Here is a 13,737-nt window from a genome sequence, read left to right as displayed (position 1 = left end):
AAGGATCCATCGCCGAGCATTCATCATCGACTTGGCAAAGAATTAAGCATTGACCGTCCATGCATTGTATGAGCTACCTTCCTTGGTCTCAAAGTGAATGATTAAAAAAAATTGGCAGGCATTGGAAAGTTAATCACTCGACATTTAATGGTTAATCGAAAAACTCGCTGTTCATTTAATCCAGCCCTTCTATTCCCACATTGGTGCCGTAATTGAAGTACTCTTTACCCTTCTCGAAATATGCAAATTTTGAAACCAAAAAAGGAAACTAAAAAAGAAAATTAAAAAAAGAAAAGAAAAGAAAAGAAAAGAAACAAGACTTATATGAATTTATACTCTTAAGAATCCATCCTTCACCTGCCTAGTGGAGAACTAGACTGGGTTGTATTTTGACTCGGTTCCGGCCTCGGGTTCCTGCTCAGGTCGACGGAGCCTTACAAAATCTTTCTCAAGAACAGCTGACATGCTCAAGGCCATAGTGATAACCATGGCAGCGATCTCCTCCAACACCGCCATGCATAGATAGATAGTAGCGTTGCCCTTGATCACAGCAAATCGCTGATCGTTGCTGTCGTAATCACCGAGCGCTGAGTAAACCAACCTGACAACCAGGAAAGGAGTGGAAATGGCAGTCGCCATGAACAGCTTGATCTGAAACCGTCTCAGCGCGAAACAAAGCTGGAAGAATAACCAACCCGTCATCAAGATGGTGATAACGAATACAGCAATGAAGATACCCATAGACGCCTTGACAAGAGCGCCTGGATGGTAGGTGTAAGTCCAATGCCCGTCAACCTTGGCATATGTAACGTTGGCAGTGCTAACTCCCGCAATTCCAAGAATTAGGCCGACAAAACCCAAGACAGTCACCAGCGTGAGGGGTCTTCGAGGTATTCTTTTTTCCGTGTCACTGAGAGAATGACACTACTATTAGCCCACACTTATCAACCTCCAGGGTTTTCTTGTCAAAAACTCACATTTGTCTCAAGATTCCGACGTAGGTCAGCAGCAACGGTGTAAGACCAATCAGCTCGCACACATTCTCGGCGCGCGTAACGCCAGTTGAGCGATGATCGATCGCTATCATGGTAGATATACTGCCGGCAATTCGAAGGAGCGAGAGCGTGACGGGATATCGCCAAATCTTACTTCCGACTCTCCAACCAGTCCGATTCCAAATGAAAACGGCAGTAGCAAAGATAAATGGAAAGATAATAAGTTGGAGGATAGCGATGCCATCCCGTTCATCGAGTTTGCCCATAGCGGTAGTGAAAGAGTAGATAAACAGAAAGAAAAGAAGTACGGAGAGAATGAAACAGGCCAAAATGGAAAAGGACTTGCGGAATACTGGCTGAGAAGAAGTTAATATGGCTCTTTTTATATCTCCTGTCACTCTTATCCTTCAGCATAGCCCCTCGACTACGCCCTACAGCCTTGTGGTTGACATGCCTTCGCGGGAAGGGGGCTGTATTGAGGTGAGCATTGTCATTGGCAGGGCATTTCAACTACTATGCACCAAAACTTAACGAGAGCAATGGGCCTTTCATGGTGTGTGCTGGTCTGTGCTCAATGCTCATTCTATCTTCGTTATGCTCTTCGGCTGAAACGTGGCTGTGGGTCAACCAGAGGCCAATTACACTGTCGCCGTCGCAAAGCTAACGGGATCGGGTTTAGCGGCTCCCCAGCATATGCACCGAAGCCCTGATAAGATGGCATCACTAGCATCTAATTATAAGGTAACAATGGGGGCTATTACGAACTATTCAACTAATCGAAAACAAGATCTCTGCAATGTCAAGCCTTGGTTGGGTGCTCCGTGTAGAGTGTAGAGTTGATCATCAAGTGAAGTCACCAACCAGCATTAGTTAATCGGGGCCATGGCCGCCTATCCACGAGTTGTGGGCTCTGTTCAGCTGAGAATGTAACGAGAATGCCGTCGTAATCGAGTCTCGTGGAGTATATATTGGTACATGAAGACATAATGTCCCTTGTGTGAACAAACCCCTGAAAACCTCGATCGCAGCGAGAGCTTGTCTAGGTTAAGCTTCCTTAGAATTTACCGGATTAGCTTGGCAACAGAGACCTTGCAGTCTAGAGCACTGTTACTGTTGCACCCCTCCGCATGGTGATAGGTCATAATGTCACTACGCAGTGAGTTACATGCAAGAGTATCCCGGGGTTGTGGCAACTGTCGGGCTGTTAAGCGACGGGTGCGTATTGTCTACCTTCTTCCTGCTCCCTCTCGTGGCGCCAACTTGTGTTCTAATCCGCGTTATCACTTCACAGTGTGATCAGCAGCTTCCTCACTGTGGACAGTGCATTCGCACGCACGAAGAATGTCCTGGGTACCGAGACAAATGGGACCTCGTCTTCCGCAACCAGACAGATCACACCATAAAACGGTCCAAAGAGAAGAGGGGAAAGAGAGAGAACAGGGCCATTATGGCTAGGAATTACAACTCTGACCCACTGTCGCTTCATAACTTGAGCAACAGCTATGATGAAATAGGAGTCAATTATTTCCTCTGCAACTTTGTCACCGGCTACCGATCCTCTTCTTGCGGATACCTTAACTATATTCCGGCTGACTATGTCGTCGATAGCCACTGCTCACCAATGCTGGTGGCCAGTATGGCAGCTATTGGACTTGTTACATTGGCTAATACAACTGGGCAACCACAACTAGCCAAGCATGCCCGCGCGAAGTACTCAGAAGCGATCAATCAGGTAAATGTGGCGCTGGCATCACCCACCGAGTCTATCAAAGATAGCACCTTGATGTCAGTGATCTCGCTAGGACTGTTCGAGCACGTTTCTGACTTTTCATCGTGGGCTCGGCATGTCCAGGGAGCTGCAGCTCTGGTGGTTGCCCGAGGCAAGAGTCAATTCTCAACAAGGGCTTCATTGTTTATGTTCAACCAAGTCCGTGCGGATATGGTGGCTGTCTGTATGCATAGTGGCCAACCGTTCCCAGAAGACTTGTGTCAGCTGCAGGAAGAAGCAACCAAGCACATGGACCCTATGAGTGCATTCTGGCGCCTCGGTGTAGTGGCCACCCAGTGCACCAAATTTTTATGGTGTGTCAGGAAGAATAGGGGGCAAATCGCTTGGCCTACATTACTCCAACAGGCGACCGGTCTTCAGGGGAGCTTGCAACATATTGTTGGGGTCCTCTCTATGCAATCCGGCTATACAACTTCCCGAAAACCAGGTGGTGACCCAACGGTCTTTTACAATGAGCGATTTGACGTCTACATGAACTCTTGGGCTATCAGGGTTTGGAACAACGCACGAACCCTTCAGATTAAAGTCTGCGACTCTATGCGCTATATCTCGAACCAAATTCTTGCTACAGACCTCGAACCAGTTACCCAGGCCCATATAGAGCTACAGCGTTTAGACACACAAGAAATCGTGTCAAAGCTTGGCAAGGATATAATAGCCACAGTTCCACAGGCTTTGGGGGTCATACCGTCAGCATCTGACATAGGATATGCTATCGATATTTCGTCTCCTATCAACGGCTCGGCTGGATATATGATGACCTGGTCTCTCTACACGGCAGGGAAGTCGCCGGTCATGGAAGGTGAAGGCCGAAAGTGGATCATTCAACGTCTTCAGGAATTTGGCCACACCGCAGGAATCACGTTGGCCCTGCAGCTTGTGGAGAATATTATCAAGATAGATCAATGCGCCAACTGAGCACCTTTGGTGGGATATCGGTTGCCTTCACGGATGAACTGTACGATTATCAAGATTGAACATTGAATGTGCACTGTATTCCTTTTGTCATGCAGGCAGTGACATATAGAAAGCCAGACACGAATAAGTACCAATGAACCCTTCACAGGTTTACAGGTCATCTTGTTGTAAAAGAAATGCTCGAGATGCTCAGCAGCAGGGTTGAAGGCTCCAAGTGGATGGGATCAAGCGTCTTGATGTTGCTGGGGTATCACTGTGGGAGACATAAGGCGAAGGGAAGACTTAAGGAGAAATCTGAACAATACATCTATTAAGTGGCAACTGAACACTCTATACATATATTGGCTTGGAAGCAAATACCCAACCATACAACAACCTTAACAAGAAAACAGAAACAATTTCTACTGGCTAAGCACCCCCTTCAACCACTCCAGCCTCGCCTGGAAAGTCTTCTTACTGATTTCAGCATCTGGCATAACAATATCATAACCATGATACGCTCCCGGCCAAACATGCAGCTCATCGAGACCCCATCCCTCCACAGTTTACTCGCATACTCAATGGCCTGGTCACGAAATACGTCCGCCTCACCAACATCAATCAGCGTCGGCGGCAACCCTTCTAGACTGGCTGCAAAGGTGTAGTCATTCACAGTCGCTAAGCTCTCCTTCGTCACCGGCGAAATGTCCCCAAACTGCTCAATCGAGTGCGTGGTCATGGCGTCGGAGACCCAGGGGTACATAAGCACCTGTCCCGCGAGCTTAGGACCCTGTCGGTCCCGCGCAAGGAGGGTCACGCCCGCAGCGAGAGTCCCACCCGCCGAGCCACCAGCGACAAAAAGCTTCTCCAGATTAAACCCCAACTCTTCCGAATGAGCCGACATGTACTGTAGGGCCGCATAGCTGTCCTCCAGCGCCGCAGGCTGCGGGTGCTCCGGGGCGAGTCTGTACTCGGCTGTGAGAATGACAGTGCCAAGCTCCTCGACCCAGTCGAGCATTGTCAAGCCCAGGAAGCGGCTGCCTGTTGCGAGCCCGCCGCCATGGATATGCAGGATGCCCGGGGTTTCGGAGATGGAGCGCGTGGGGTTTCTGGACCGGAAAATTGTGGCGATCATGGGGCCTGCTGGGCCTGGGATGGTAAGTTCGGTTGTGGCGATGGTGGATAATTTGCCTTGCAGAGCGTTTTCGAAAGTGAAGATGGGGACGATGGCAGTGCGGTAGGAGGAGAGTGCAGAGGGGGTGCCAATGTCTATGAAGGGGACTGTGCTGTGTACGGAGGCGAGCTCTGGGTTCAAAGGAGGTCGGACTGGGCTGGACATTGTTGCGTCGAGGAAGGTGGAAGTTCTGGTTAGGTGGTTGTTCGTCATGCCACGGGGTTGAATAGAGTCAGTTAAGTGCCAGGTAACCGCTCTGGATATGGCTTTGCTGTTAGGCCTTCGTATCGTTGCGTTGTTAACATCCTTGACTGTCTTATTCGACTCCTTATATAGTGGTAATGTCCCTCGGGATGGTAAGCAAGTGCCTCCGGCGTCAGGGTCCACTCGGCCCTGGCTTATTAATTGACATTGTTTTCATCTTAGTATTGTAATAGAATAGTCAAGAGCCCTCGAGGACGTCCCTGCAGTAATCCAATAGTTATCTCGGCAGGCTCAGACCCCCTAGAGTCAAAGTCTGCATTAGATATAGCTCCAAATTATAAATCTTAGTCTAGATAGAGTCATAGACTAATCAAAGCGCAGGTCCTTTTTTTTTATACATATTTTCCTTCCTTTTTTGTCACAGGATGTGAGTTTAGATAGTTTTTTTTAAAAAAAATAATACATTATATATATACTTCTTTGCCTTAGTAACTATAAATCTGCTGTTTTTGTTACTGTGCAAGATAGAAGCTGCGGGGTGATATAAGCTGTTTATATAAGCAGCGGCTACATAAAAAGCAGGGAGACTGAACCGACTGAGATAATCCGACGGGCCATGTCCTGTGCCGTACCGTCGCTATGGCAAATCTCTCTGACAAGTCTTCGCTCTACCCCCAACATAATGATCCTAACATTCACTCACCCCCAAACTCGAGCGAGCTATCCGCTCTGCCTAGAGGCTACAATTGTGGCGTCTGCTCCGCCTCCTTCCGGCGTCGTGAGCACTTTGAGCGTCATCTCAGTAGTCATTCCAAGCGCAAGGACTTCAGATGTGACATTTGCAATAAACGGTTCACACGGAGGTGAGTTTTCACGGGGCTTTTGTCACCGTGCAGATACACTTACACCACTCCCTCAGGGATACGTTGCAACGTCACTTAGCACTTCATGGGCAAGTATCAACCACAGCCCACACGACGCTCCCGCGGGCGCTCCATGCATGTATCAACTGTGTCAAGTTAAAACAGCGCTGTTCTGGATCCCGTCCATGTGATCGCTGCAGTCGAAAGGGATTGCCTTGCCAGTTTCCTACAGCCTCCAGGATCCAAACACAGGAGGTCCGTCCAAATGCAACGGAACAAAACACAAGTAATCAAACAAATCATACACTGGGACACAATGACCCGTTTCGGTCATCTAGTGTATACGGGCTATCCCCGGTAAGAACAATCCAAACCGACCCTAGTGGTTCGAGCATGGTAGACTTTGCGGGCGGGCCATCTGCAGACATCCTATCCCCTCGCCAGGCTCAGGAAAACTCTCAATACACCGATACTACTTCTCTCTTTGACCCGTTCCTTTTTTGGCCTCTGGACAATGCCTTTGAACATCCTGGTATGGCCTCAACTACCTCTTCAGGTCTTCATACGTCTTCCGGTATGGCAGGGACCGGGAATCTACCAATCAGTATGTCACTTGGAAGTGATTATCCTGCTGAGCTCCCGAATTCGCAGGATCATTCAGTACATGCCGAGGAGGGTGCTAGGGACCCCTACAATGCCCAGTCAGGCAATTATGTGTCAGACCCCCTGACTCAGGAAGATCGCGACATTTTGATATCTGAGGATTACGGACATGTTCCCAAGCCTTCGATCTCAACTTATCAAAAGATATGTGCTAACTATGCGGATGAGAGTCGGTCTTCGCCAGAAGCACTACCCCAAAGCCTTTATTCATTGCAAGTTCTACACACATGTACACAACTTTACTTTGAGCATTTTCACCGAGGCTTTCCCATTCTTCACCAAGGTTCCTTCCAAGCACGAAGTTCGTCATGGCTCTTGTATATCGCCGTCGCCGCCGTGGGAAGCCAGTATTCTCGACTTCCCGGTCGTACTAGAATATTCTTTGATCTAGTGAAAATCATTCGAGTATCTTTGCTTCAAAAGGTAGGGCACCGTTACACTCCACAGGATAAGCTTCGCTCACCATTGACCTGCCATGGTTCATTAGCTCAATTCTATTGTGTCACTTCAAAACAACCTTGAACTTGCCCAGGCCACATTGCTTTTCAACTTCGCCCTGCTCTTTGGCGGAACACGCGAAGGTATAATGCATTTGCAATATCAACGTAACCTGCTGGTCACAATGTGTCGCCCCTTCCTCGTTCCCTGTGTTCTCTTTGCGAAGAACGACATGTTATCAAGTGCTAGTGTGCCAACCACAGATTGGCATCAATGGATCACAATCGAGTCTTGGAAGAGAGTTGTATACTTTACTTGGCGTAAGCAGAATCTTCGTGTCGTTAATTCTTTCTCTATGTCTAGCCTCTCTTTGCTAACCTTCAAAGTGACCGAATGCTTCCAAACAATCTTGTTTGACCTGCCGAGCATTATTACGCTTGGCGACATGCACCTCCGGCTGCCCTGCAATGATCAAATGTGGCAGTCTACAACCTTCCATGACTGGGAGAGGGCCAGGAGCCTCCAGAGAGGTAGACTTCACCATCTATCGGATTCGAGAAAGACTTTTCCCACTAATCTATTGGATCAGATCCAACGGAATTGCTCCATCCTTTTTCTTTACTCAAGGTGAGAGCCGTTGATGACGAGCGTATCCGCCGATTGAGTGACTTAGAGCTTTGGATATCGGTAATTGCGGTGTATCTTGCGGAAAGACACATCACCGAACAGCAATCCTTGTACTCTTCTTTCGGCATGCATAAGATGCCGGACTACAGGAACCTACTTTCTGGGGAGGGTATCGATGAACACACTCACGATCGGGATAACATTGACGCTGTCCTTGAGGCTTTTGAGCAAGCGGTTACGCGACGCCGCCAAGAGCCGCCCCTCCTCCCCATTGTGACAAAGTTCTCTCTTCTTCTTCGACTGATTCGCTTCATCCACTATCGTCAATTGTATGCGTCTGTGGGATGGATGGCACGGCCCCCGGAGGTTTTCGCTGCGACGCAACACATTACACAGCGACTGCAAACAGAGCCGAGACGGGCTCGACAAAGCCTCTCGCATGCTGCTCGGTTATTCCAAATAATTCGTTCCCAGCGTCAGTTCGACCCGTACGATTCCTTTATGCTTCTTATGGCCGTTCTATACATCTGGAATTACGATAGATTGGTGATCTCAGGTCAGCCACCACGCCTGGCCGGTGGAGACAGCGAGGAGATTCTTCGAATTGACCAAGACATGAACGAGGAGGTGCGGAAGAAGTGGATCGCCGGGACATTTGACTTGTCTAAGCATCTTCATATCAGTGGGATTGGGGTGCTCAACGGCCAGAGTAGCCAGCCACGCATTTTCAGGGAGTCGATCAGGGTCTTAGGGCATGACCAGGCTTGGTCGACCCAGGCCAACGCTATCAGATCCGCCTTGCATCAGATACTATCCGGGGGCGCTCCATCATTTCCCGCTCAAGACGAGGGGTGAATCAAGACATTGGGGGTGCTCATTTGGATTTCTGTTGATCTACGGCGGTTTCCTCGTATTGATGTGGAAAGGTGGTCGCAAATGCAGTACGGTACCTTCCTTTTGGGTATACTCTATGTAACTATCAATTTCCACACGTAACATCTTGTTCCTCCACGACACCTTTCCGCATTGATCGTCAGCTGTTCGGCTGATTCCCGAAGCAAGAATCCCTCCATTACTGTAGTCTGCTCTGGCGGGGCCGACGGGGCCGACGGGGCCGTGGTTGATTTGTCATCTCCGACTTACGGTCTCTGGCCACGAGATTTTTTCAAGTGGGCCAGGTTGCCGATCCCTCCACCCAACGCATGCGCTAGTTATTTATACTGGATGCTAGTATCTAGAGTTTCTCTATCAATAAAATCCCAGACATTCTGAACAATCTAGCAAAGCCGCTCTAAATTCTCAGGATATCGAAAATATCCAGTCTGAATCCAGTTTGTTATGATATTCGAAAGAGCTTTGATAATATGATTCGGATTTAGGTCAGAGAAGTAAGATAACCAGTTGAGTAGAACTAGGTCTCTATATCTAAAGTCCATACTAGTAGAGTATGCTTTATACATAGGAGTGCTATTCTGATTTTGGTTACAAAACATTATTGAATAAATGTGAGGCATAAACCGTGACTTCTGGTTACTTTATATAGCAAGATATTTTGGACACGAGGTTTCGCAATCAATATTCCATGGTCCCGACTGACCCAATAGTACAGTACATACACACAGCAAGCAGTTGTCTAACGCCCCCTCGACAAAGACCGCGCTGTTGAGCTAAGCCTGGTTTTGCATCAAACCGATAATACGCTCGTAGCTAGCATCCAGAATCTCAATAGCATTGCCCCATGGATCAGACACGTACACCATGGTGTGCCCCGTATAAGGGTGAGCTGATACTCCGATCCGCTTGCCACCGGCCTCCACTATCTTGTCAGCTAGGGCATTCGGGTCTGCATCCGTCACACACAGATGGAACACCCCCCCGCGATGGTACTCAAACTCTGGTTGTGGCACGTATGTCTGGGGCTCGATGAATTCAAAGATCTCAAATCCCACTCCGTTGCCGGTAGTCAAAAAGGCCATTTTGAATTCCTTGAGGGAGGCCGGGAAAACGCTAAAGGAACAGTGGGTTGGTTGCGTGCTGCGCTTGATATGGCGGATCGGACCAATCGATTGGAAACCGAGCAGCTTCTTGTACCAGACTGCCGCTGCTTCGCTGTCGGGGACGGAAATTCCGATATGATTAATAACGCGATTCTGCTGCTGGTGATCGAATGCAACTTGTTAGCAGTGGCCTTCTCCGTAGATTCCCTCAATAAGGTAACCTACCGGTGCGGACATCTTGGAACAAAGGGTAGTTGTGGAAAATGCTGCAATTGTGGTTGGATTCGTTCCCTAGCAAGACGGGGTCGGCGCCCGTTATATAGATGAGCTGTGTGGATCCTCACTGCTGAATAATTGAGCAGCTGGCAGGATTGGTAATATTGCCCTATATCGGCTTCTAGTGCTCCGGTGCGTGCGGAATCATCCGTAACATTGTTAATCAAGATTGCTTGGTTGTAAGGATGTTAATGGCGTTGAAATGTTCACAGGGTGCCGGTACGTATTGTGAGTGGTGTCTATCAGTGGGGCCTGGTACCACCCGGCAGCCGGCTGCGGCATTGGATCTTCACCTTGCTTGATAATACCCACAGAGTATACTCTAGAGCTCGGAGCACCAAATGTTTCTATGTTTCCACCGGAAGACTACTCGGCAAGATCTGCTCACCATTTGACATGCAATTAAAATGAGCGCAGGGTCGGAGTCCGACCTAAACCGACATGCCACTCCCTTTGTTACGTTCCAAAAGATCTATCCATGACTATCCACGAGGATACCGATCTCGCCGTTGCCCCGGTCGATGTGACCGAGGAGCGCTTATCCAGATCAGAGACCATCAGATCAACAGTCGAGTCACAAGCTCCGCTAAACGAAATCATCTTCATATTCACTATTTGCATGTCTCAATTCATGACGCAGGCTGCCCTGGGTATCTGTCTGTCTCCCCTGGATACTATTGGAGACAGTTTTCATACTACCGACCCCGGAGTTCTGAGTTGGTTAATCGCTGGATACTCGTTGACTGTCGGCACATTTGTACTATTCTTCGGCCGTTGCGGGGATATATTTGGCTATCGCTTCATGTATGCTTTCGGTTTTGGCTGGCTTGCGACCTGGTCTATGGTTGCAGGGTTAAGTGTTTACTCTAATAAAGTTCTGTTTATCTTTGCCCGCACTATGTCGGGACTGGGGCCAGCGATGCTCCTTCCTAACGGCCTGGCTCTGCTGGGAGCCACCTACCGGCCAGGGAAAAAAAAAGTACATGGTCTTCGCATTGTTCGGTGCAATGGCCCCAAATGGAGCGGTCCTGGGCGCCGTGTTCGCAGCGCTTTTCGCGCAATTGGCCTGGTGGCCGTGGGCATTCTGGTCGATGGCGATCTATTGTGCTTTCCTGACGGTTCTGTCCATAATCTACATCCCACCGACGCCATCGATCGCAACCGGGCTATCGTTCATGAGGCTCTGCTCGGAGCTCGATATTCTTGGTGCTTTTTGGGGAGTAACCGGGTTGGTTCTTATCAATTTCGCCTGGAACCAAGCCCCAGTAGTCGGTTGGCAAGCCGACTACGTGTACGTTCTTCTCATCATCGGTATTCTATTTCTTGTTGTCTTTGGAGTGTACGAGATTCGCTTCGCCGACAAACCCCTTGTACCTTTTGACGCACTCAATCTCGATGTGTCCTTTATTCTCGCGTGTGTTGCATGTGGTTGGGCTAGTTTTGGCATCTGGGTGTATTACTTTTGGCTGCTTCTGAAGAACCTACGGGATCAAACGCCCTTACAGGCAGCCGCGGAATTCGTACCGCCCGCTGTGACCGGATTCGCAGCCTCGTTCACGGCGGGTATTTTGATGAATAAAGTGCAGCCAGGCTGGATCATGCTGCTGGCTTTAATTTCGTTCACCCTCGGCAACATCTTTACTGCAATTGCCCCGGTTCAGCAGACATACTGGGGCTTGACCTTCGTCACGCTGTTGGTCATGCCCTGGGGTATGGATATGTCCTTTCCAGCAGCGACCGTGGTTCTCTCCAATGCGGTCGGTCGCAGTCGCCAAGGTGTGGCGGCATCGTTGGTCTCCACGGTGGTCAACTACAGCATTTCACTGGGTCTTGGATTTGCCGGCACCGTGGAAGGCCATGTCAACCACGGAGGGCACACCCCACACGACCTTCTGATCGGGTACCGGGGGGCTTTGTACCTGGGAATCGGGCTTGGTGGGCTGGGGATAGTGATCAGTCTGGTCTATATTTTCAAGAGCAGGCTTCGGACTGGATCCACTCCTTCAGCTGGATAGGACAAGCTGTCCCAACCTATGTGACGGTGGGACGATTTTAGCGGATATTGTATAGTTTGACATGTATATATGTAGAACGCGCGCATCAGCGATCAGCCATAGTCTGAACCATTCAGCTTACTTCATTAATTGCGATACGTTCTACCCAGACTTACAAGTAAGCCCGCCCGCATTGCCGGATATGTCTGAGGACTTGCTTCAAGCGGGTCAGATTCGAATACCAACGTTGCGTGCATCTGGTTACGGGGCAGAGGCTGATCTATCTGACCTCGATCGCCAATACACAGAACGCGGCTGAGATTGTCAGTCAAATGGCCGCCCTCAATTGAAGGGCTCGCTCAAGAAAAGAATCATACGATCAAGATTGAACATTGAATGTGCACTCGTAGTTGCCTGTCATCAGGCAGTGACATGTAGTAAACCAGACACGAATACGTACCAATCAAGTCTTCACAGGCCCACAGATCCAGATCTTCTTATTGTACAATAAATGCCGGGGATGTTCAGCAGCTGGGGTATGCTAATACAAGCGTTGAGATGGCTTAAGTGTAGGCAGGTGGCACTATATATAGGCCAAGATATGTGGCGTCATTGCGTCCGCGGCGCTGACCGGAATAAGCCAAGCCTTAATTAGCTAAATCTATGGCGAAAGGTAAAAAAAAACCACAATCTTCGGTCTAATCGCTTCAACCTCCTAGATTCCACCACTTCCGTCATGCTGCTCCGGCTCTACCATAAACTACGAGGTCGGAATGATTCCGATCCCTGTCTTTATATTTTTCCCTTTTCTCTCCATTCGATCATGGTCCAGTTTACAATTGCATTGGCACTGCGAAACAAATACCAATCGTCCCGAGAATTAGCTAAAATTAAATATTGCCTTGTAAATCTACATCGGAATGAAAATTTAAGCGAGGATTATCTCCTGGACGTAAATCCCAGAGGAAAGGTAAGGTTGCAGAGAAGAAATACATGTCTCCCTATAGAACAGACATGAGTCGAACTGGCTAGATAAGGGCATTGTACTGATTTATTTACACTGCAGGTCCCAGCTTTAACCGCCAAGTCAATTTCAGCGCCTCTGACAGATAGCTTATCCATCTCATACTGGGTCTGCGAACAACATCCAAGCTTGATCCCGGAGACCCATCGAACAACCATACAACGCCTGCTGTCCCAGCTTCACCGCATTCAAGCAGACAATAATCCAAATCCGGCAGTAGATGACCTTCTGGCTCGTACTGACATCTCGCCTGAGCATCGTCGCGCTCTAGAGTATAAACGAGACTGGTAAGCTTGGCCCGATCGTTCCGCATTTTCCCATTCCATGGTAACAGTGTTCGCCATTTAGCGACAGAAAGCAAGTAGTACCCGACTTAGATAATGAACACGAAGAAGGTATGACGGGCCAAGCGAAACACTTGTTTTGTGAGGTTCTGGTTGAATACCAAAAAGTCAACCACAGCGGGATGTGGATATTTGGGGACAAAACGGGCCCAACGGTGCTGGATGCACATATTGTGGCATTTATAGCGAGACTGATTGACATCCACCTTGAAGATTTGGTCCCTCCCCAGTTGTATACATATGCAAAGGCGATCATGGAATTACCGGAGTGGGAGACAGTCATGCAAGGGATGCCAACAGTCTGGAATCCTTCTCTAGGCCCGGTAGATCAACTTTAGACATAATAGTTCGCAATGTACTCCTCATGGATACCCAATGGGGGCATCGCTCTATTCGCTCGATCAAGCTGAAATTCCAGGGCGGCATTTCGCCAGGGCTGGAAAATTTAGGGT

At 48.8% G+C, this 13,737-nt stretch overlaps 6 protein-coding genes across 6 annotated transcripts; 3 read left to right on the top strand and 3 right to left on the bottom strand.

Annotated features, from left to right (window-relative positions):
* Window positions 1-372: 372 nt before the first annotated feature.
* Window positions 373-1,261, bottom strand: ABOM_007379 (uncharacterized protein; the record flags this gene model as incomplete). The annotated part of the gene is made up of 2 exons (XM_022534508.1): window positions 373-910; window positions 978-1,261. The coding sequence occupies 2 exons, from the start codon at window positions 1,259-1,261 to the stop codon at window positions 373-375; spliced, it is 822 nt and encodes a 273-aa protein (XP_022388416.1).
* A 1,181-nt stretch (window positions 1,262-2,442) lies between these two features.
* Window positions 2,443-3,702, top strand: ABOM_007378 (uncharacterized protein; the record flags this gene model as incomplete). Its single annotated transcript, XM_022534507.1, has 1 exon — window positions 2,443-3,702. The coding sequence occupies one exon, from the start codon at window positions 2,443-2,445 to the stop codon at window positions 3,700-3,702; it is 1,260 nt and encodes a 419-aa protein (XP_022388415.1).
* Window positions 3,703-4,123: 421 nt separating this feature from the next.
* Window positions 4,124-5,020, bottom strand: ABOM_007377 (alpha/beta hydrolase; the record flags this gene model as incomplete). The annotated part of the gene is made up of 1 exon (XM_022534506.1): window positions 4,124-5,020. The coding sequence occupies one exon, from the start codon at window positions 5,018-5,020 to the stop codon at window positions 4,124-4,126; it is 897 nt and encodes a 298-aa protein (XP_022388424.1).
* A 678-nt stretch (window positions 5,021-5,698) lies between these two features.
* On the top strand, window positions 5,699-8,505 carry ABOM_007376 (uncharacterized protein; the record flags this gene model as incomplete). Its single annotated transcript, XM_022534505.1, has 5 exons — window positions 5,699-5,922; window positions 5,979-7,008; window positions 7,073-7,343; window positions 7,410-7,553; window positions 7,613-8,505. 5 exons carry the CDS (start codon window positions 5,699-5,701, stop codon window positions 8,503-8,505), a joined length of 2,562 nt encoding a protein of 853 aa, XP_022388423.1.
* An 812-nt stretch (window positions 8,506-9,317) lies between these two features.
* On the bottom strand, window positions 9,318-9,884 carry ABOM_007375 (uncharacterized protein; the record flags this gene model as incomplete). The annotated part of the gene is made up of 2 exons (XM_022534504.1): window positions 9,318-9,806; window positions 9,873-9,884. 2 exons carry the CDS (start codon window positions 9,882-9,884, stop codon window positions 9,318-9,320), a joined length of 501 nt encoding a protein of 166 aa, XP_022388422.1.
* A 1,046-nt stretch (window positions 9,885-10,930) lies between these two features.
* ABOM_007374 (drug resistance protein) lies at window positions 10,931-11,938 on the top strand (the record flags this gene model as incomplete). Its single annotated transcript, XM_022534503.1, has 1 exon — window positions 10,931-11,938. One exon carries the CDS (start codon window positions 10,931-10,933, stop codon window positions 11,936-11,938), a length of 1,008 nt encoding a protein of 335 aa, XP_022388421.1.
* Window positions 11,939-13,737: the final 1,799 nt, after the last annotated feature.

This window comes from Aspergillus bombycis (genome assembly GCF_001792695.1).
Source record: "Aspergillus bombycis strain NRRL26010 chromosome Unknown contig00051, whole genome shotgun sequence".
Classification (NCBI taxonomy): Eukaryota; Fungi; Ascomycota; class Eurotiomycetes; order Eurotiales; family Aspergillaceae; genus Aspergillus; species Aspergillus bombycis.
The sequence above is the reverse complement of the archived record's forward strand: the minus strand, read 5'-3'. Positions and strand labels throughout refer to the sequence as shown.